At 41.5% G+C, this 21,657-nt stretch overlaps 1 protein-coding gene across 10 annotated transcripts in view; it reads right to left on the reverse strand.

Annotated features, from left to right (window-relative positions):
* DYM (dymeclin) overlaps positions 1 to 21,657 on the reverse strand; it is a 259,645-nt gene that overhangs the window by 210,520 nt on the left and 27,468 nt on the right. For 9 of the 10 annotated variants that reach the window (XM_059707262.1, XM_059707264.1, XM_059707261.1 and 6 more), the window contains one exon: positions 7,761 to 7,813. The exons of the other annotated variant lie outside the window; for it this stretch is intronic. In XM_059707262.1, coding sequence (XP_059563245.1) covers positions 7,761 to 7,813 — 53 coding nt within the window. Of the gene's footprint in view, positions 1 to 7,760; positions 7,814 to 21,657 lie in introns of those variants that run through there. 10 annotated transcript variants of the gene reach the window in all.

Here is a 21,657-nt window from a genome sequence, read left to right on the forward strand (position 1 = left end):
AGCATTGTCTGGGAGCTGTTGGAAGTGCAGAACCTCAGGTCCACCCTGAGATTTAAAGTTGACAGTGCTTTTCAAAGGTTAATGTACATTTAAATCACATTTAAAGTTTAAATTCTGACTCTGCCCATATCAAGTGTGACCTGAGACTCTGCATCGCTAACAGCCTTCCTGCTGCTGGTGGAGAACCCCCACTCTGTGTGCTGTAAATTAGGGCAGGTTTGCCCCAGCTTTCATAATCAAGAATAGGTGCATGATTAGATATTAGGCATTAGATATTTTTACAGTTTCTCTTTGAAACACAAATTAACTATCTTCAATCGTTAGGTTTCGTTTAATGAAAGAATATCATAAGATTTCAGGATAAACTGTGTTTTGTTCTTTTTTTAAAAAAAAGTTACTGTTTGCAATTGCACCTTTGTGTAAATTAATATTATCTAGCTATTGTAAACCAAAACAAAATACTGAAACGAAAGTTGAAGCTGATATAATTCAGAATCCCAACTTTACAATCTTGTTTATTCAACAGCCCCTTTATTACTGAATTACTTTATAATTGTTTTAATTTATAAATAGCCAGCTATTAAAAAGCAAACCTGTCTATTGGAAAGAACAACCAAACTACTAGACTGATGTAATAAAAACTATGTACCTTTTTCAATCATTTGGCATGTATTTATTGAGCTCCTTATATGTACTCAGCACTGTTTCAGGTCTAAGAAAATACTTATAAACAGAATTCCCTGTATTTTTTTTATTTTATTGATTTCAGAGAGGAAGGAAGAGGGAGAGAGAGATAGAAACATCAATGATGAGAGAGAATCATTGATTGGCTGCCTCCTGCACGCCCCACACTGGGGATCGAGCCTGCAACCCAGGCATGTGCCCCAACCAGGAATCAGACCATGACCTCTATGTGCCCTGACCGGAAATCAAACAGTGGCTTCCTGGTTCCTAGGGCGACGCTCAACCACTGCGCCATGCTGGTTGGGCTCCTTGTCTTAATAAAGCTGACATTCTAAGATGGTTAAGTTTCCACAGTACTCTTCTGGGCAAGATGCAAACGGGGCAATAAATTAATAAAAGTTAAGTACACTCAGTGATGTTTCAACAACAGGTGTAATATTCCAAAATACCTCAATGGACTTTAACAGGATCAAACCTAGTTGGTAAAAATCAAACGCTATGTTAAAGTTGAATGAGCTTCAGGAACCAGGGTAGGAATAGGGACATCTGACAGGAAGGCAGAAAAGCATAATGGAACTAGACTACAGATCTGACCAGGTTCAAACCCCAGCTCCCCCCTGATTAGCTGTGTGACACTTGGCAACTTACTTAACCTCCCCACACCACAGTTTCCTCACCTGTGAAACTAGGATCATAGTACTTAAGCACAATAACTTATCTGACTCTGGAGCTTAAACTTGTAAAAATATATTAACTAACTTGACCTTTTGTATAAAGAAGGGAATTCTCCATCGCTACAGGAGTTCAACCAAAGTCTGGGTAACACTCACATAAGGGTATAATAAAGAGGATTTCCACCTGGAGTGAGAGGTTGAACTTCCTTCCAGGCCCTGAAATAACCTTTCCCAATATCTCACTAAAATACCCATGAGCCACAAGACCCAATAACCAATATAGAGGAAACACAGAGGACAGAAACATATTAACATTTCAACCAACAAAATCTACATTGTAGGAAAATCTACGACCCACTTTCTTTTTTAAAATTACTTTTTATTTTTTTAACTGGAGGCCCGGTGCACAAAATTCGTGCACTGGGGGGGGGGGTCCCCTCAGCCTGGCCTGCGCCCTCTTGCAGTCTGGGATCCCTCAGGGGATGTCCGCCTGCCGGCTTAGGCCCACTCCCCATGGGAAGCTGGCCTAAGCCGGCAGGCAGACATCCCTCTCGCAGTCCGGGACCCCTTGCTCCTTACAGCCCACCTGCTCACTGCTCGGCTTGCTGCTTCTTAGGGCTGCCACAGAGGTGGGCGAGGCTTGCTAATGAACCTGGCTTCTGGCTAAGCTCGCCAGCCATGAACCTGGCTTCTGGCTGAGTGGCGCTCCCCCTGTGGGAGCACACTGACCACCAGGGAGCAGCTCCTGCATTGAGCGTCTGCCCCTAGTGGTAAGTGCACGTTATAGCAACCAGTCGTTCTGCCAGCTGTCCTGCTGTTTGGTCTATTTGCATATTAGGCCTTTATTATATAGGATTACAGTTCACATTCAATATTATATTAGTTTCAGGTGTAGAGTATAGTGGTTAGACATTTATATAACTTACAAGATGGTCCCACCAATAAATTTAGTAGCTGACACAAGTCACTCACCCAAGCTTATAGTTATTACAATATTATTGACTATATTCCCTATGCTGTACTTCACATCCCCACCCACTTTCTTTAATAAATTGAGAGAGGAAAAAGGAGACAAATGCAGGAAGAAACTACTTATGAGAAGAATCGTAAAAATATATCAACCAATAATAATGTGAGGACTTTATATTGCTCCAGATTCAGACAGACAATTAGAAATTTGAACACTCAATCAATATTTTATGATGTTAAAAATTGTTTTTTAGCCCTGACTGGTTTGGCTCAGTGGATAGAGCATCAGCCTACGGACTCAAGGGTCCCAGGTTCAATTCTGGTCAAGGGCATGTACCTTGGTTGCGGGCACATACCCAGTAGGGAGTGTGCAGGAGGCAGCTGATCGATGTTTCTCTCTCATCGATGTTTCTAACTCTCTATCCTTCTCCCTTCCTCTCTGTAAAAAAATCAATAACATATATTTTTTAAAAAATTGTTTTTTAATAAAATTACGGTATTTATTTTCTTTGAAAAAAATCCTTATTATGAGATACATACTAAAATATTTCTGGATGAAATGATATGATGTCTGAGGTTTGTATCAAATTAATATGTGAAGATAGATGAATGATATGATGTCTGAGATTTGTCAAATTAATTACATGAGGATATGTTTGTTGTCTGTGCACTTTTCTGTACATACGTCATACTTCAATAAATGAGTGAGGTACAAATGAAACATGATTGGCCATGAAAATGACTGAAACTGGAAGATGAGTATATGGGAGTTCATTATATTATTCTCTCCACCTTTGGATGAGTGTAAAATAATTAAAAATAAAATGCCCATGAGAATAAATGATACAAGCTCACAAAAATGCTGAATCAGGATACAGTTCTTCTTCCAAAAAACAGGAAATAATTCCACTAACTACAAACTATATAAACCTGACTTCAAATGTATTTGGTAATCATTAGCAAGCCTAACTGCCTGAAAGTACTTTTGAGGAACAAGTCTCCTTCTTACTGTCGACCCCAATCAGAAAAGTTATGTGACTCCTTCAACATGATAACTTTCTATACAGATTCAGAGGTTACAACTCCCAGAAAATAACAGGAAACAAGCCAAACACAAAACAACTGTGTTGGAGGGAAGAGGTAGGAAAAAAATGTTGATCCAGCTGTTCGATTTGAGGATTTGAGGATTCGCTCACACTCCAAAACCAAGGAGTGGAGGCAACGGAAAGTCTCAGTTAAACCAATCAAACATGTACAACATGTTCTAGAAGTCAGGCTAGAACACAGCACCAGCCTACCTTCAAGGTAAAACAACAGATTCAGCAAGCACCTCGAGAAGCCACACAGGAACAGGGTTAATAAACATACGCTCTGGCAGCAAGCGCCAGCAAGCGCCGTCCCTTCTCACTCTCTGCCTTCTCCCTGCTTTATTTTTCTGAAGAGTCATCATTATATAAAATATATGTATTTATTTATGGTCTGGCTTCCCCGTTAAGACAGATTCATGAGGTCAGGGACCTGGGTGGGTCTTTATTGCAGTCAGTCACCCAGCTATAATATTATAGGTGCTCAATAAATATTTGCTGGTTTAATGACTACGAAGAAAACAATAGTAACAACAAAATAAGGAACAGGATATGCTGAAACCTCAGCAGAAGAGCTGAATCAGAACTGGCAAAAAGAACTTTGGTACACAACCATCATTAGTGGAAAATAGGAAAATGAACCGTCTATTTTTAAAAGGAACAGAAAGCACCTGGGAAAAATTAGTATAATGAAAAGAGCGCACTGACATATTAGGAAAACTAGATTGATTAAAAATGCAACAACAACTATTAAAAATGCAACAACAACTAAAAGATACATTAGAATCTTAAAAGACAAGAACTGTAATGTATAAACATTGAACCAAAGATATAAAAGAGGAATTACAAGAAAAGAACAGAGATGAAGAAAAAGATGATGCAGAAGGCAAAGAACAGAGATCCAACCTGAACCTCACAGGTGACAATGCCAAGTTGGAGGAGAAGAAACTAAAACAAGTAAAATCAAAGCCATAACTACAGAAAACTTCAGAATTGAAAAAGCTCACAAAAATGCTTGTTAATAAACCAATAAAAAGACCTGATCAAATTACAGGGAAAAACATAAAGAAAAAGTATAATGAGGAACATTTAATCATAATGGTTATAGGGGGAAAAGTCTTATGAACAAAGGAACAAAAAGAAATTTAGGTCTCAGACTTCCTCTCAGGTTAATACTAGATGCCACAAAAGAGCAGATGAACTCCTACAGAGTTTTGAGGGACATGACAGTAAAGAAGTTTGTGTACAAGGAAGTTGTCTGTCATGCTTGACCTACTCCTGCACTCTAAAGGAAAAAGAATCCAAGGAACCCATTGGAAACAGGCAAATGAGAGCTGAAACAACATAAACACATCAGCAGCTGCCTGGTGCTGAGGAGACAGAATTTAAAGTTAACTCCTGCCCAATCAGAGGAACTTGGTTACTGCCTAGGACAGGGGTGGGCAACCCCTGGCACGCGTGCCAAACATGGCACGCCAGTAACTTTTGCTGGCACGAAAAACCCTCTCTTATAATCTTCCATTTACAATTTTTTTCTTAATATCGACTTTTTTATTTTTCAGATAAATTCAGTGTAGGTGCATCTTAGATAAATAATTTTACATAACAAGTTATCTTAAAGACCATAGACATGGATTGACAAGAGAAGGGAAGAGCAATTTCTATGCCTCTGCCTTAACTCTCCCTGCCTTCCTAGATCCGACCAGTCTTTTGGTTTCATCCACATATGCTTGTGAATCTTTGTTCTCAGTGATGAATTTTGTTAAGTCTCGTAATAGGAGTAGCCTGACGGATGAAAGTAGTAGCTCGTGCATATCTCTGAAGGTCATGAAATATAAACCTGATGTAAAATCTCTGTCATCAGTGATGCAGCAGCAAAAGTCCCACTGATAATATCAGAGTCATAAAGTTTTCTGTCAGACTATCAGTGTACATGTATACATTAAAAAATAAATGTATTTTTCATCATTATATACTGTGTTTTTTGTCGCTCGAATGAATTTTTTCTTCAAGGTTCTTCACATATGTACACCTTAAGAGATATCAAGTAGGTGTAACATGATCTCAAAAAATTAGGGTTGGCACGCAGAAGAATTTTGAGTCAGATTTTGCTGGTTTTGGCACGCACTCACAAAAAGGTTGCCCACCCCTGGCCTAGGACTTTCCATTGACATCCCTGACTAACGGCCATACCCTAGATAAGGAAAACTCAGAAATAGTAATAGGAGACCCAGAAGGAATGGAAGGACAGAAGAAAATATCTGAAAAAGTTGTGGGAAATAAAACCTCCCTGTATTTCTCAGTGTTCCTGTAAAAAAGCCTTCGTCTCCTGGGTCAGCAAAACATACATGCTATGAAGTGAGAGAATGTCTGCTTTTACTTCTCCCAGAATCATTTCACATACCATCAGGATTAGAACTATAGCCATGTGTTTAAAACTTCCTTATCTCACAGAAAGCCAAGCAGTTACATCACAAGATAAGCGCCTAAGCTGGCTCCAAAGGAGTAGGAGAGACTCCAGTATCATCTTCCTAAGTATCCACATTTCAAAGAGACTTGAGGTCCCAGAACTTGGAAACACCGCTAGGTCTAAAAAGCCAAGGCAGGGAGAGAGTGTATCTGGCTCCTGAAGAGCTTTTATTTACATACCAAAGGACTGGAGTAAAGAGGAGAAGAGGGGGACAGCTAACTCCTTCCTCTTCATAAGAAAAACACACACCCTCCCCCAGCTACTCACATAAAACAACTGACCTGGCTCTCAAAGGGTCTCCTAGCACAGTGGTTCTCAACCTTGGCTGCACATTAGAATCACCTGGGAATCTTTTTAAAATCCTGGTTTCTGGGCCTCATCCTCCGGAAATTCTGTTTCTTTGTTACTAATGATGAGGCCCCAGAAACCAGGATTTTAAAAAGATTCCCAGGTGATTCTAATGTGCAGCCAAGGTTGAGAACCACTACTTTACAATGAAGTAATGACAAACACAACCCTGACCAAGTAATCAAGGTCAGTATCATCAGAGATAAGCTCATGTGATAGCACTTACTCCTAATATGATGTGTTGAGAACAGCACTTCACCTCTGTGGTCTTCCTCCTACAGACCCATCACCCCAGTGTAACCATGAGAAAAACATCAAACAAACTCAAATCGAGGGACATTCGGAAAAGTACCCTACTAGTACTCCTCAAAACTCTAAGTAAGAAAAATCAAAAAAACCACTGCAGACCAGAGAAGACTAAGGAGACATGATGACTAAATGTACTGTGGTATCCTGAATGAGATCCTGGAAAAGAAAAAGGACAGTAAGAGAAAAATAGTGAAATCTGAATAAAGTATTGAGTTAGTTAATAGTACTGTATCAGTGGTGATTTTCTGATTGTGATAAGATGTTAACAATAAGGGAAACTGATGAGAGTTATATGGGAACTCTATAGCTCTGTAACTTTTCTGTAAATCTTAAGCTATTCTAAAATTAAATTTTTATTTTAAACATCTCAGTAGATCGATTTAATAGCAGATGACATACAATAGAAGACAAGATTAGTAAACAAAAGACAGGTTAAAAGAAAATATACTCTTAAAGGTCAGAGAGGGGGGAAAATGAACATAAAAAGCCCAACAAAAATAATGGCAACAAACCTGCCAAAAATGATGGAAAAACATTAATCTATACCAAAAAAAAAAAAAAGCCTTAGCAGACATATGAGACATACTGAAAATGTTAAAACGGTATAACAGAAGTCCCCGAGGAGAGGAGAAACAGAATAGGATAGAAACAGTGTATAAACCAATAATGGCTGAGAATTTTCCAAAACTGATGAAAGATATCAACCAACAGATTTAAGAAGCTCTACAAACCTCAAGCAGCAAAAAAAGAAAACCACTCCTCAGCACATCATTCTAAAATGCTAAAAACCAAAGGACAAGGAGAAAAACTTTAGAACATCCCAAGAAAAAAATTCCATTATTTTCAAAGGAAAAACAATGACATTGACAACTTTTATCACAACAAAAATAAACAAGCAGAAAGAGAATAGAATGATACCTTTAAAGTCCCATCCAGTCATTAGCAATAAAACACGTGCTTAGCAGAGTCTATTACCACCACTGCAAATTAACCAAGCATGTGTTTTACTGCTAATACTGAATGGCACATTCTAGTAGCATCCATGAGCACCATGAATAGAATTATTATTATTATTATCATCATCATCAAGAAAACATCATTAATTCAATTCATATTACACTATCAAAATTTATAATAGAAAATTTCAAGTACCCACACACACATACATATACATATATATGCACATATATACACACACACATGCTCATTTCTCCACCTTACCTAAAGACCTGCAGACTGAAATAGTTGCCTCCTCCAAGAGCTTCAAATCAGTACTGGAAAGATAGAAGAAGAAAGATAATTAATAATTATAACCCTAAATATGTACACACTAGTTAAAGAAATATATGAAAGAAGAGAAAAATAATTTAGAAGGAAAATATGATATACTAGAGGCCCGGTGGGGTCCCTCAGCCTGGCCTGTGCCCTCTTGCAATCCGGGACCCCTCGGGGGATGTAGTAGTGCAAGAGACAGCAGGCGGCCAGGGAGGAGCCTGCTCATCCCGGTCCTGCTGCCCAGTGGAGGTGGGAGAGGCTTGCACTGACGCAGCTGTGCTCGCCAGCTGTGAGCCCGGGGTCTGGCACCCATCGGTCAGCTCATGCGTTGAGTGTCTGCCCCCTAGTGGTCAGTGCATGTCACAGCGACCGGTCAACCAGTTGCTTAGGGTTTTATATATATAGATAGTAGTGAACAATAAAATCAGCGCAATAAAATGAAGCTTCTATTTTCAATATAATTAGGAAATTTACTATAATTCTTCATATGACATTCCTAAAAGATAAGAGCTCAGGGCACCCTGCCTTTCAAGCACTGACGCAGGGAGGAATGGTAGGATTGGAGGCTTGGAAAAATTTGATAAAGGCACACCAAAGTATAGAGCAAAAGACAGGGGCCCCCTCTGCCCATCTGTAAGGGGAGTACATGGGATACACTTATTTAGAAAAATACTATTATTTTCAGGAAATGGGAATTTTTTGTTGTTGTTTGTTTATTTGTTAATCCTCACCTGAGGATATTTTTCAATTGATTTTCAGGGAGAGTGGAAGAGAGAGGGAAAGACAGAAACATCAATGTGAGAGAAACATATCGAATGGTTGCCTCTTGCACAAGCCCCGAACAGGACCCTTTGGTCTGCAGGCCGACGCTCTATCCACTGAGTCAAACTGGCCAGGGCAAGATGGGAATTTTTAAAGTAGCCACAGAAGAGCTGCTTTCCTTCCTTCCTCTCCTCCCCTCCCTGGAGTCCCTACTACCCATCCTTCCTAATAGGTATGAAATCAAGGGAAGGAAGGAATACAGATAAGCAAATTGAGGCTTCCAAGGAGTTTAATATTCCAGGAATCGGAGCTACAGGAAGAACAGGAACTAGCTTTAGAGTCTGGGGGCTGGTTTAAAAGTTTCCTGTTCTTTTCTGCTAATACACATGGCACAACAAATCCTCCAAATAGGCAACTCTTCCATGGCTCCCTGAAAAATCCCCACCTCCTAGAGAATATATAAAAATAAAGAAGAGAAAAATACTATCACTGAGGAGGCATACTTTTAAAAAGGAAGAATCCATAAGCATTTAGAGCATCTGACACAAGAACATTTTAGAGAACCTGTGGAAGAACACTAATTGCTTTAGCCATCTCTGGAACTATGCTGTCCAAGATGCTTCCTGCTGGCCACATGTAGTGTGAACTGTGGCCAGTTCTAATTGAGATGTGCTGAAATACAAAGTACACACCAGATTTCAAAGATTAAAAAGAATAAAACATACTTCATTATAAATCCTTATGTTCATGAAATTATAACATTAGGGATATATTGGGTTAAATGAAATATTAAAATTAATTTCACCTGTTTCATTTTACTTTTTTCATGTGGCTAATACCAAACTTTCAACTACATGAATGTGTTACATATTTCTTTGTTTGTTTGTTAACAAAGGTTTATTTTTATATGAACCTAGTTCCACGCCAGACACAGAGGACAGGAGGGACAGACAGGAGGGGACAGACAAGGTCACAGCCCTTACACTCATACTCGGGACAGCCACCTCCGTGTCTTCCACCCTCACCTCAGCCTGACAAGGCCGGTGAATGGGGAGGAGTCCAGACAGGTGACTGAATGAAAGATGTGCTATTTCCTGACTAGGGGACACAGAGGGACAGGAGGACACAGTGGTACATAAAAACAGAGATGCCAACAGTTAGATGCATGTCTAGGCCTGAAACAGAAGGAAGTCTGGGCTTAACATGCGACTGGGAAGTACCGGCTCGCAATGAAAACGTGGGCCCTCGGTGAAGGGCCCTGGTGCCTACTGCCATCAGAAATGGCTTTGCGTTAGGACAGCTCAAGCTGCTTTCTGTCCCTGGTGGGTGCTGGGCACTCAGTAGGCCGACAAGTGCAGCCAGAAAAAAGCACAGGTAGGACCAGGGCCAGCAGAAGCTCAGAGACGTTAACCTCTTCTGCTGATGTGAGAATCTCAGGTCTTTGCTCGGCTCCGTCGTTTTATCTGGGAGTCTGACACAAGGAGCTAAGACGGTGTCAGCCCCTGGCCGATGGGAGGGTGGATGGGGTCCTTCTCAGATGAGCGCAGTCCTAGTTTACGCAAATATCAAGTGAAAAAGGCATGCCACCAGTCAGCCCCGAGATGTCTGTCTGACTCCTGTGCCCTGAAGATGGGGTCAGAGGCCATCCTCCGGGTTGCGTTCATTCCCTGAGTGACAAGAGTCCCGGACGAGCCAGTCCTGTGCAGACAACCAACCCCAGGGCAGGGACCACAGGCCTCCGCACAGTGAAGACATACCGATAAGCACTTATCCCTTCCTATCACTTCCTGAGGGCCTGCCCTGGGGGTAGGGGGAATGCCACAAGGACAGAAGCCCCTGCCTTAGCGTCCTGGTAGGGACACTGACAAACACAGAAACATTTAAAATGCAAGGGCTAGTACTTCAAGGCTGCATTTGGCAGAGTTGAACGGGAGAGGTCGACTTCAAGGCTGCATTTGGCAAAGTTGAAGGGCACAGCTAGGCTCAAACTTTCCTCCCACCCCCCACCCATCTTAAATTGTTACTTCTGGGGACCCAGGAGTGCCCCCTTCATAACTCCATGCAGGGTTTTTGAATAAAGTATTGAGAATCAGAAATTTTTTTAAAGCTTTCTTCCCTTAAGCACCTGGAGAGCATTATTTACAGAATCCACATTTAAATTTACAGAAACATTGTTCGAGAACTTATCCCTAAACTACATTTCCTACTTTCCCCCCTTGAACCCCTGAGCTAAACATTGTCACAGCCCCGGTGACTTCGGGCCCTTATTTTCTTGACGCCCGCGTCTTCATTCTCCTGCTTTGTCTTTTCAGCAGACCTCTTGGCACTCCGCATCCCTCTCAGTTTGGACAGACTCTCCCAAGTGTCCCTGGTGGGAGGGGCCGTCACCTTCCTTGATCTCAAGGCATATTCCTACTGGTGATGCTCTAAAACCTGTCTCTCACAAACTAGGACAGTATCATATATAAAAAGCATTATGCATGGCCATACAAAGCTAAGGCCACTGACTGCTTCAGTGGATATGCTATTCCCTAAGAATCTCAAATTATACTCATATTGAAAAAATACAAATATCTTTTCAAAATTAAACCTTTAAACTTAATCTAAGATTTAAAAAAATTTTAACAAAAATAATCTAGAAATAACCTACAGTAAAGTGCTTACAGGTACTAGATATTTTTAGAGTGTCTGCATGCCTCACAACGTCTGTGGGTCTGCTGTCTTCCCATCCCTTTCTCCTACCTTCCCATCTCCCCCTCAGGGTGAGCGGAGCAGGGGCAGGCAGGCTTGCTCAGCATGACCCCACTCCCTGGCCACAGGTGACTGGTCAGGGATAGACAGAGTCTTGAGGAATTTGGAATTGAGATGGAAAGACAGGTTTTCTGATGGCTGGAACTTGGGAGGCAAAGCTGAGGGTTATGGGAAGCCATCCTCCACTGAGAGGCAGAGAAAGCTGGTTAGTAAGAAAATGAATAAGAGAGCTTTGTGGACAAAAGCAGCAATAAACAGAGAGGCCTCTCAGGATTCCTGCCGGCCTTCTGATTCTTGGGACCAGTTCCCAAAGCCTGACTGCATTTATGATCTTCGATTCTATTAGACCCCACCCCTGTCTCTTCATCACATAATCCCCTCTTTCCGGTATATGCTAAATCAAATTGATTTTTGTTAATAACCAAAAGGTTCTAATTAATAAATCACTGTGGTAAGATTTAATAATACATTTAGTAGTTGCCAAGAAGTGGGAACTATGAATTACTCAGTTTATTGGTTACTCAGGAAAAAAAAGTAAAGAGGTATAAAATGCATAAGATTGTAAAGAGCTTTATGAGGGTAATAACTAGACCACATGCATTAAATCTGTTTCACTGGTGCTTCTACCTTCTTCAGTCAATAACACTTTCAACGCTCGCTAGAACCAATAGCTTCAATTATATACATGTGGTTATAAACTTCAAAAACTTCTGCATTTGTTCATTCAACAAACATTACCTAGATGCCCAGGACATGCTGGGCTCTATGAATGATGCTACCTCTCTCTCCAGGCTACATGGAGGAATGAAGCAGCAGAGACTACTGGGAGGTATGAAAATCAAGACCAGCCCCTTTGCCTAAGCTCATAGGAAGTGCACCCAACCTACCCTAGGAGCAATAAAGGAAGGCTTCCTGGAGGAAGAAACTGTGTCCTGAAGGAGCAAAAGAAAACAGTTGGGCAGACCAAAGGAGAGGGCTTTCCAGACACAGGAATAGTGTACCAAAGGCAGTGCAGTCACAACCTGGCATTTTCTTGGAAGCGGAGATGAATCAACACTGGAGAAGGGCAAATACAAGCCTGGAGAAATATACTAGATGGCTAGAATACAGAGTTCAGTTTCTCAACTTGTTCTCAAGAGAAAGGTTCCCAATACAGCGTTCTGATTGATTTCTAAGATAATATTAGCCTTAAAAAGGGATTATTTATACATGTATTAGTGCGGATGTTTGGACATTTCTTCCAGGAAACCTTCTTTGATCACCTAACACAAGGTGAGAAGTCTGGTTTCCTCCCCATAAGCACCCAATCATAAAACTGAGCACATGGTAGTAAGATTGCCCAATTATCTGTCTGTGGCCCCCCCTAGACTGAGGGCTCCTTGCTCATCACAGCATTCCCAGCTTGGTGCAAAGCAGGCGCTTAATAAAAATGCACTGAGTGAATGAATGACAGACACTTCACTACCAGAAAACAAAATTAATTATTTCCCCCTGTTCCTCAAAAAACACTCGACACTCTCCAGCCCTCAAGGCAAGGTCTGCCCCCAGGTTTTTTATTTTTATTAAAATATTTTTCTAAACACTTATTTGCTTCCGAATGTAAAATGTTTTATCTTCTGAAGCAGTCCGATAGTTTTTGTCATTCAAGGATGCAGAGACCTAGAAAGGCTGAGAGTTCTCTCTTGGCTCTAGGAGCACTCCCTCTGGTGGTAAGTCAGCCAGCACCTGCCATTCTGTGACCAGGTCATCAGGCTTGGCCTGATCTGAAACAGCACCTCTGCCACCGCCTCCGCAATAATCACCATTCGGGTCAGAAGCACCTGCAGTGCCCAGATTATAAGCTCCATGAGAACAAGAAAATGTCCCATTCACCCATGCATCCCCACCTTGCCTGGTGTAGTGGCTCAACCAGAAGACAAACACTTGGTAATTGCCTATCAAATAAGGGATTCACAGAGCTCTGTTTTCTGCAGTGTCCCTGCAATTTCTGCACTCTGAAGCCTTACTTATTTCTGCAAAGGAAATCATCCAGGCACACCCCTGCCAAAAGCAACATGCTGATTGTTATAATAGAATTCCTTTCCTCCCACCTCTCCATCCTCCAATTTTCTAAACTTCTTGGAACATTTTAAGAATAATCTTCTTTCTTATTTGCTTGATTTAGAGCTAAAATGAGGTGGCAAGCAACTGGGGTGGTTGGTCACTGTTGCTGCATGTTCTAGGCATCTATGCACAGCACTCCTTTAGTTAAACAAATGAGCTCAGAAGTTCTGGCAGCAGGCAACTAACAAATCATCATTTGCAGTAAATAAAACTAAAATGGTACCGCAGAATATGCCAATGTTTCCAAGACAATTGGAAACCGAATGCTGTTTCTGAAGGTAGATTTGGGGCACTAGAAGCATAATACAAAAAAGGGGCGAAAAGGCAGCAAATATCCACACCAATACAGATTAAATAAATTAGCACCATACAGAGTGCTTCAAACACTCTATCCATACACACACTCCACAACTGTGGGTCAATCTGAAAAACGTCAATATGGGAGATGAGCGATAAATATTTAAAACTAGTAATCTCTTAACCAAACTTTTGCTAAGTGAACTAAATCTAGATAGACAACCATACTGACCCAATGGCCAGGTGTGGCTCTGAAGCAATCCTTTTCTGTGAGAGCATCAGACTCCTGCTTCTCAGGGCTGGGCCACGATTATCATTCCAGCAGCAACATAAACAGAGGGAGCCTCAGGACAGGAGCCTCAGCTTTGCTGGTGACACCCAAATGAACAAGGAGACCTATGCCCAAGAGTCAGACACACACACACACACACACACACACACACACACACACACACACACACACACCAAGCAAATCTGAAACCAGTCTCAGGATTCTTCCATAGTTTTAAGAACCTTCAATGGGCTTCCCTGAAGATAATTCAGCAAGGAAGCGGTTATTAAAATTTTCACACCCATAGGGAAGTTCTTAAACGTCACCACTGTCATCTCTGGGCTACGTTCTAAGTCTGTTCTTGTGACTTCATGAAGAAAATCTCCCTAGGAAGACATCTGTCATCAGCCTCAACCTCACACTGTGCATGCTTCCATGAGAGCTTTCGTAACAGAATTCCCAATAATACAGCGGAATTATTTCTAAGTTATATCTCAAGTAATCAATGTAATCTATGCCGCCTCTGCTGAGTACAGCAATTTACATCATGACAAAGTTAAGTAACTGGGAAGTGTAGGTAGCAGAGAAGACTGGCAAGGGAAAACAGAGCAAAAGAGGAAAGAACCTTAAAGTCGTGTTAAGGAGACTGAATTGTATCTTACATAAAACAGGAAGCCATTAAGCACAGAATCAAAAACATACACTAACAGAACTACTAAAGCAGCAGCAAGGTGCCCTGGGTATGGTTACTGTCTGACACTGGCTAAAACCAACTTGAGATTTTTAGGGGGGAGCGGGGGGAGGGGGGGGGATGTTAGTAATAATAATGCCTGTGTGGTGCATTGGATAAAGCCTAACCTTGTATTACAACCACTAAAATTAACCACCTCTGCCAAGTGCTGGGCCAGCTAACTTGGATAAACCACTAATGGTTACTAAAGCAGAACACAGTCGAATACATAATCTTTAAAAATTCTAGCTAATTCAACTAAAGTTATATAGCAAATCGGAACACTAGGGAGAAATACTAACAGGAAGAATATGGAAGGTCTGCATCTCTGGACTCACAGGCAGGTCACTTTCAATACTTAAACTCCAAGTGCTCCCCCTCTCACCTTAACCATGACCATCAATTAGCAAACTCAGGCACACTAGTGCGGGGATGCCCAATCATGTGGCCTATTATTAAAAACACCGGACACCCCTGGTGTAATGGGAAGAGTACAGATTCTGAGGCCACATAATTTAGGTTCAGCTTTCTCATCTCCTATTGGCATGACCAGCCACGCTACTTAATTTGAACCTGTTTCCTCATCTTTGAAAGGGAGGTAAGGATGCCAGATCTCACAGGACAGTTATAAGGACTACTTGGTGATGTATGGAAAGTGCCCAGCACGTAGCTCAATAATTGTGAGTTACCTAACCCAACAGCAACAATACAACAAAACTACAAGTACCAAAGTGTCAAATGTATATATTTATTTATCAACTAGAGGCCCGGTGCACAAAAATTTGTGCACTGGGGGGGGGGGGGGGTCCGTCAGCCTGGCCTGTGCCCTCTCGCAGTCTGGAACCCTTGGGAGATAACGACCTGCTGGCTTAGGCCTGCTCCCGGGTGGCAGAGGGCAGGCCCAATCCCTAGGTGCAGACCCTGGTCGGGCTCAGAGCAGGGCCGATTGGGGAGTTGGGGCGCCGCCCCCTGTCATACACAGAGCAGGGCGATCGGGAGGTTGTGATTCCACCCTCAGTCACGCTCAGGGTAGGGCCGATTGGGGGGTTGGGGCACCATATCCTGTCACACTCAAGGCAGGGTCGATGGGGAAGTTGCAGCGCCATCCCCTGTCATGCACAGAGCAGGGCCAATCAGGGGGTTGGGGCATTTCCCCCTGTCACTCACAGAGCAGGGCCCATCAGGGGGGTTGGGGCTCTGTACCCTGTCACGCACAGAGCAGGGCCCATCAGGGGGTTGGGGCGCCACCCTCTATCACCCACAGAGCAGGGCCGATCAGGGGGTTGGGGTGCCGCCACTCTCACACTCAGGGCAGGGCTGATGGGGAGGTTATGGCTCTACCCCGTCACACACAGAGCAGGGCCCGTGGGGGGGGGGGTTGGGGCGCCGCACCCTGTCACACACAGAGCAGGGCCGATCAGGGGGTTGGGGCGCCGCACCTTGTCACACACAGAGCCGCAGGGCAATCAGGGGGTTTGGGCGCTGCCCCCTGTCACGCTAATCCCGGTGCCGGGAGGCATATTACCCTTTTACTATATAGGGTAGAGGCCTGGTGCATGGGTGGGTGCCAGCTGGTTTGCCCTGAAGGGTGTCCTGGATCAGGGTGGGGGTGCCTGGCCAGCCTGGGTGAGGGGATGATGGCTGTTTGCAGCTGGTCACACATCCTTCAGGGTGGGGGTCCCCACTGGGGTGCCTGGCCAGCCTGGGTGAGGGGATGATGACTGCAGCTGGTCACACACCCTTCAGGGTGGGAGTCCCCACTGGGGTGCCTGGCCAGTCTGGGTGAGGAGCTGAGGGCTGTTTTCAGGCTGGGGGTGACTGAAGCTCCCAACCCCTCCTTTTTTTCTTTTTTCTTTTTTTTTATTCTGGGCCAGCTTTAGCTTTGAGGCTTGGCTCCAGCTCTTAGGCCTCCACTGCTGAAAGTAGGTTTCTGGCCTTTGCTTACAATGTTGCGATCCTGCTGGCTGAAGCCCGGCAGGTTTCTGGGGTTTTGTTTAGCTTCTATGTTTGTTACATAGTTGCTTGCAGCTCAGAGGCCGGCAGCGGCAGACAGGGAAGGTTGGAGTCCTCCATCACTGAAGCAAGCAAGCCTCATGTTAGTTTCAAGCTGCCTGGCTGCTGGCCGCCATCTTGGCTGACAGTTAATTTGCATATTGCCCTGATTAGCCAATGGGAAGGGTAGCGGTCGTACGCCAATTACCATGTTTCTCTTTTATTAGATAGGATACTTCTTACACGTATTTTGCCAGTCTCTACTCCCCGCCCCCACCATGCAACAGAAGGGAAGTATAAAACATAATTTTTGGAGTACTTTTACACTTTGAAATAGTCTCAAACAGCTATTAAAGAAAACTGTAGGTGATCTGCTTTGATTTTATTTACATTAATGTTTCACTATAGTCAAAATATAACCCTTGTGGATTACAAAGGAAATCAGTATTCCTTATTCACCCAGCAAAACTATTAAGTAACTTTTAATAAGTGGCAGAACAGAAATTAAATCTAGGTCGTCTTTTATTTTTTAAAAGGAAATGGCTTTTATACTATTATAAGAATGAAACATGCTAAAACCACCATGTAGTAACACTACACACCTATCAGAACTGTTAAAGTTTTTTTAAAAAGTGACATCAAATGCTGGCCAGGATGCAGAGAAACTGGGTCTCACATACATTACTGGTGGGAATGTAAACTGACACAGTCCCTCTGGAAAACAGCTTGGCAGTTTTGTAAAAAACTAAACATACACTCACCATACAACCTAGAAACTGCACTCCTGAGCATTTATCTCAAGGAAATAAAAAGTTATGTTCATACAAAAACCTGTACACAGATGTTCACTGCAGCTTTATTCATTATAGCTAAAAACTGGAAATAATCCAAATGTCCTTCAATGGGTCACTGTTTAGGAAAACTATAGTGCATATGCAACATTGAATACCACACAGCAATAAAAAGGAATGTACTGCCCTGCCCGGTTTGGCTCTGTGGACAGAGCATCGGCCTGTGGACTCAAGGTTCAATTCTGGTCAAGGGCACATGCCTGGGTTGCGGGCTCAGTCCAATGTGCAGGAGGCGGTCAATCAATGATTCCCTCTCATCACTGATGTTTCTATCTCTCTCTTACTCTCCCTTCCTCTCTGAAATCAATAAAAATATATTTGTTTTTTTTTAAAAAGGGAATGTACTAATGATACACAATCACCTGAATGCAGCTCAAGGACACTATGCTGAGTGATAAGAGCCAATCTCAAAATATGACATATTGTATTATTCCATTTATATAACTTTTTGAAATAACAAAATTATAGAGATGGAAAACTGACTAGCAGCTGCCTGCAGTTAGAGCTGGGAGGGAGAAAGAATGGGGGTAGTTATAAAGGAAAAGTACAAGGGAGCCTCGCTGGAAAACAAGTATCTTGATTGTGGTGGTGGTTAAACAAGTCTACACAAGTGGTAAAATTATATAGAGTAATATACACACACAAATGAGTGCATATATAACTAATTGCTGAAATCACAATAACCTCTGTGGACTGTACCAATGTCAAGTTCCTGAAATGAACTGTAGCTATGCAAGATGCTATACTGGGGGAGACTGAGTGAAGGATGCAAGGGACCTCACTGTACATTTTTTGCAATCTCCTGTGACTCTATTATTATTTCAAAATGACAAATTTTAAAAACTGAACAAAAATTAAGGCTATACAACCTATATAAGAGTTACATAAATATACACATTTTAAAAATGCACACATGTATACAATTGTGTGGGGACAAGACTATGCTCTACGAGTGGTTTTATAACTGGCTTTAACCACTTAATATGCTATGGACCTTTTTCCATGTCTATAAACATGATTATTTTTAATGCCTGTATATTGTTCTAGCATGCAGATGTACCGTTTTTATTTATTTATTCAATCTCCTTACTTGTTAGCAATTTTCTGCTATCATAAACATTGCAATGAACATCTATACATATATATCTTTTTACATATATTTCCAAAATTGCTAGATCAATGAACACTTCTGTTCTGATGAATATTGCAAATAATATACCAGAAAGAATTAACCAATTACATTTCCAGCAAAGGTGCATAACTTTGGCTTAAGAACCAACACATATTCCTAAATTTGCAAAATTCCAAACCAAGATCTTTGACACCAAATCTAGTGATCTTTATACTCAAGTAAGTATGTATTGACAGTAAGCAAGCATAAGAACCTCTATGACAAATACAGACATTTTTCCATCTGAAATGGCCTACAGAGAGGAATTCATAAAGGATGTAACAGCTAACTGGCAAATTATCCTGCCACTGTAAATGTAAAACAAATTCTATTGAGTACTGCCTCAATTCTTGCACTGTACAAGCAGTCGTTTTTTGTATTATCTAACGTGGGGGATGGGGTACAGCAAGAACTACTGTACAAAGAATTTACGACTTCTTTGGATTTAAATTCTGCACAAAATCCTCTGGCATGACAAACAAATCTGGCCTTAACTTCAAGAATGGTATAGCGAAGAGGACACAGCAATGTTCAGAGGCAGAAAGCTGATCAGGGGTGGTGTGGGGGTGGGGGTGGGGGAGCAAATATTAAGTTAAAAGTTGTGGTTATTATTTTTTCATTATAAAAACAGATGATTAGCTGAGTCAGTGTGGTTCAGTGGTTGAGTGTCAACCTATGAACCAGGAGGTCATGGTTCAATTCCCAGTCAGGGCACATGCCCAGGTTACAGGCTCAATCCCCAGTGGGGGTCATGCACAAGGCAGCCAATCAATGATTCTTTCTCATCATTAATGTTTCTCTCTCCCTCTCCCTCCCTTTCTGAAATCAATAAAAATATTTTTTAAAAATACAATACATTATTATACCAACCACTTATGTAGAAAATGTCTCCAAATGTCAGCCACAATTCACAAGGTGACGAGAGAGAAGAGAAACAACCCTGCCCTTGACGGTTAGATCTGCTGTCCACCACAACCTAGGGAAACCCTGCCATTAGTTTGTGAATGGAAAAAGAAAGAAAGAAAAGAAAAAGACCACAGCTCAGCGTAATAGCATGCATTCCTTTTTTTTTTTTTTAAATATATTTTATTGATTTTTTACAGAGAGGAAGGGAGAGAGATAGAGAGTTAGAAACATCGATGAGAGAGAAACATCAATCAGCTGCCTCCCGCGCGCTCCCCATGGGGGATGTGCCCGCAACCCAGGTACATGCCCTTGACCGGAATCGAACCTGGGACCCTTCGGTCCGCAGGCCGACGCTCTATCCACTGAGCCAAACCAGTCTCGGCAATAGCATGCATTCCTTCATTCATCAACACAGTTCCACTGTTAGGTGGCAAATGATTTTCCAAAACTGACAAATAAAGAAGAAAGATCATTTGTTGGTAGGGGAAAAGTTAATTTCATATGAAGCCTGTAGTTCAAGAATTCAAGTGTTCACAACCAAAATAAGTATATAAAATGGCTCATCTAAAAAACTAAATACCTATTTCTGATAACTGTCACATATGAAAATATGTAAGAGTTATTTACATATTTTAGTAGCTGGTGTAACTGGTCAAACTATAGTTGACAAGTAAAATACCACAAATTAATGGAAGCAGCACACTTGGGCTGATAACTTATTAATGGCCTGTGTCCTATATCATGGAGCCAATGCTATACAGCAATAGAAGGAACTGCTTGAGGCCTCATAGCAATTTCTACCATCTAACTTTCTTTTTTTTCTTTTCAATTTTCTTTTCTTTACTACCAACCCATGTGTCTCACTCTTCATTTGTCCACATTTTGGATTTGAAAGTAACCTAAGAGGCACCAATGGACACTGCCGGGCCATTGTATTGACCCTCAGGGATTAAAGAAAGAAAAAAGAGGTTGAAGGAAGGGGAGGGTGGGGGTAAGGGGGAGAGATGAACCAAAGGACTTATATGCAAGCATATAGGTCTAACCAATGGACACAGACAACAGGGGGGTGAGGGCATGAGTGGGGGGATGAGGGGGTAATGTGGGAATAAGGACACATATGTAATAACTTAATCAATAAAAAATTTTTTAAAACGAGGTTGAATAATACATCATCTTAGAAAAGAAGCTTACCAATTAATTGTAGAACACGGCAACCTAAAAGAAGCCTTATTGTCATATTCTCAAATACAGAAGTATTTGAGTTCCCACATATCATTTTTTTAAAATTTTTTACACTACAGAAAAATAATTTATTTTTAAAAACTAAAAGTTCCAACTAAGTATACACTTAGCAGAACTTCATTCATTTGAAACCCATTAATTTAGAATTTGGCATTTTTTGGATAAAATTGAGTTGACACTGACCTTTGTGTTATAATTTAAGAAAAGTATTTCAACAAGGGAGGAGATTTATTTAACCTTCTACCAAAAAAAAGTGTTTAAAGACTTTAGCACATTCATTGTTGATATGTAAATAAATTTGCTGATTAGATATAACTTGCAATCTGTGTAGACATATATATTATTAAAAGTTCTCTCACGTTGATTATTTCATTTGACTTCTAAAAACCCTGAAGTTGGCTGAGAAAACAGGAGTATCCTCATTATACAGGCGACAGAGAGACAGAGAAGCTAAGTAACCTGTTCAAGGTCACAATATAAAAATAAACATATCTAACTTCTAGTTTAATACTCTTTCAATATGAACAGTATTAATTTAGCTATTTTTTTTTAATTAAAAGAAACCCATGTAACATCAATCTAACACACTACCACTACTTGGAATTTCTATAGAGACCTAAAAGAAGTTGTGTCATACATCTATGTTATGATTAAAAACATGTAAGCCGAAACTGGTTTGGCTCAGTGGATAGAGCGTCGGCCTGCAGACTGAAAGGTCCCAGGTTCGATTCCGGTCAAGGGCATATATCTGGGTTGTGGGCACATCC

This window comes from Myotis daubentonii, chromosome 8, assembly GCF_963259705.1.
Source record: "Myotis daubentonii chromosome 8, mMyoDau2.1, whole genome shotgun sequence".
Taxonomy (NCBI): Eukaryota; Metazoa; Chordata; class Mammalia; order Chiroptera; family Vespertilionidae; genus Myotis; species Myotis daubentonii.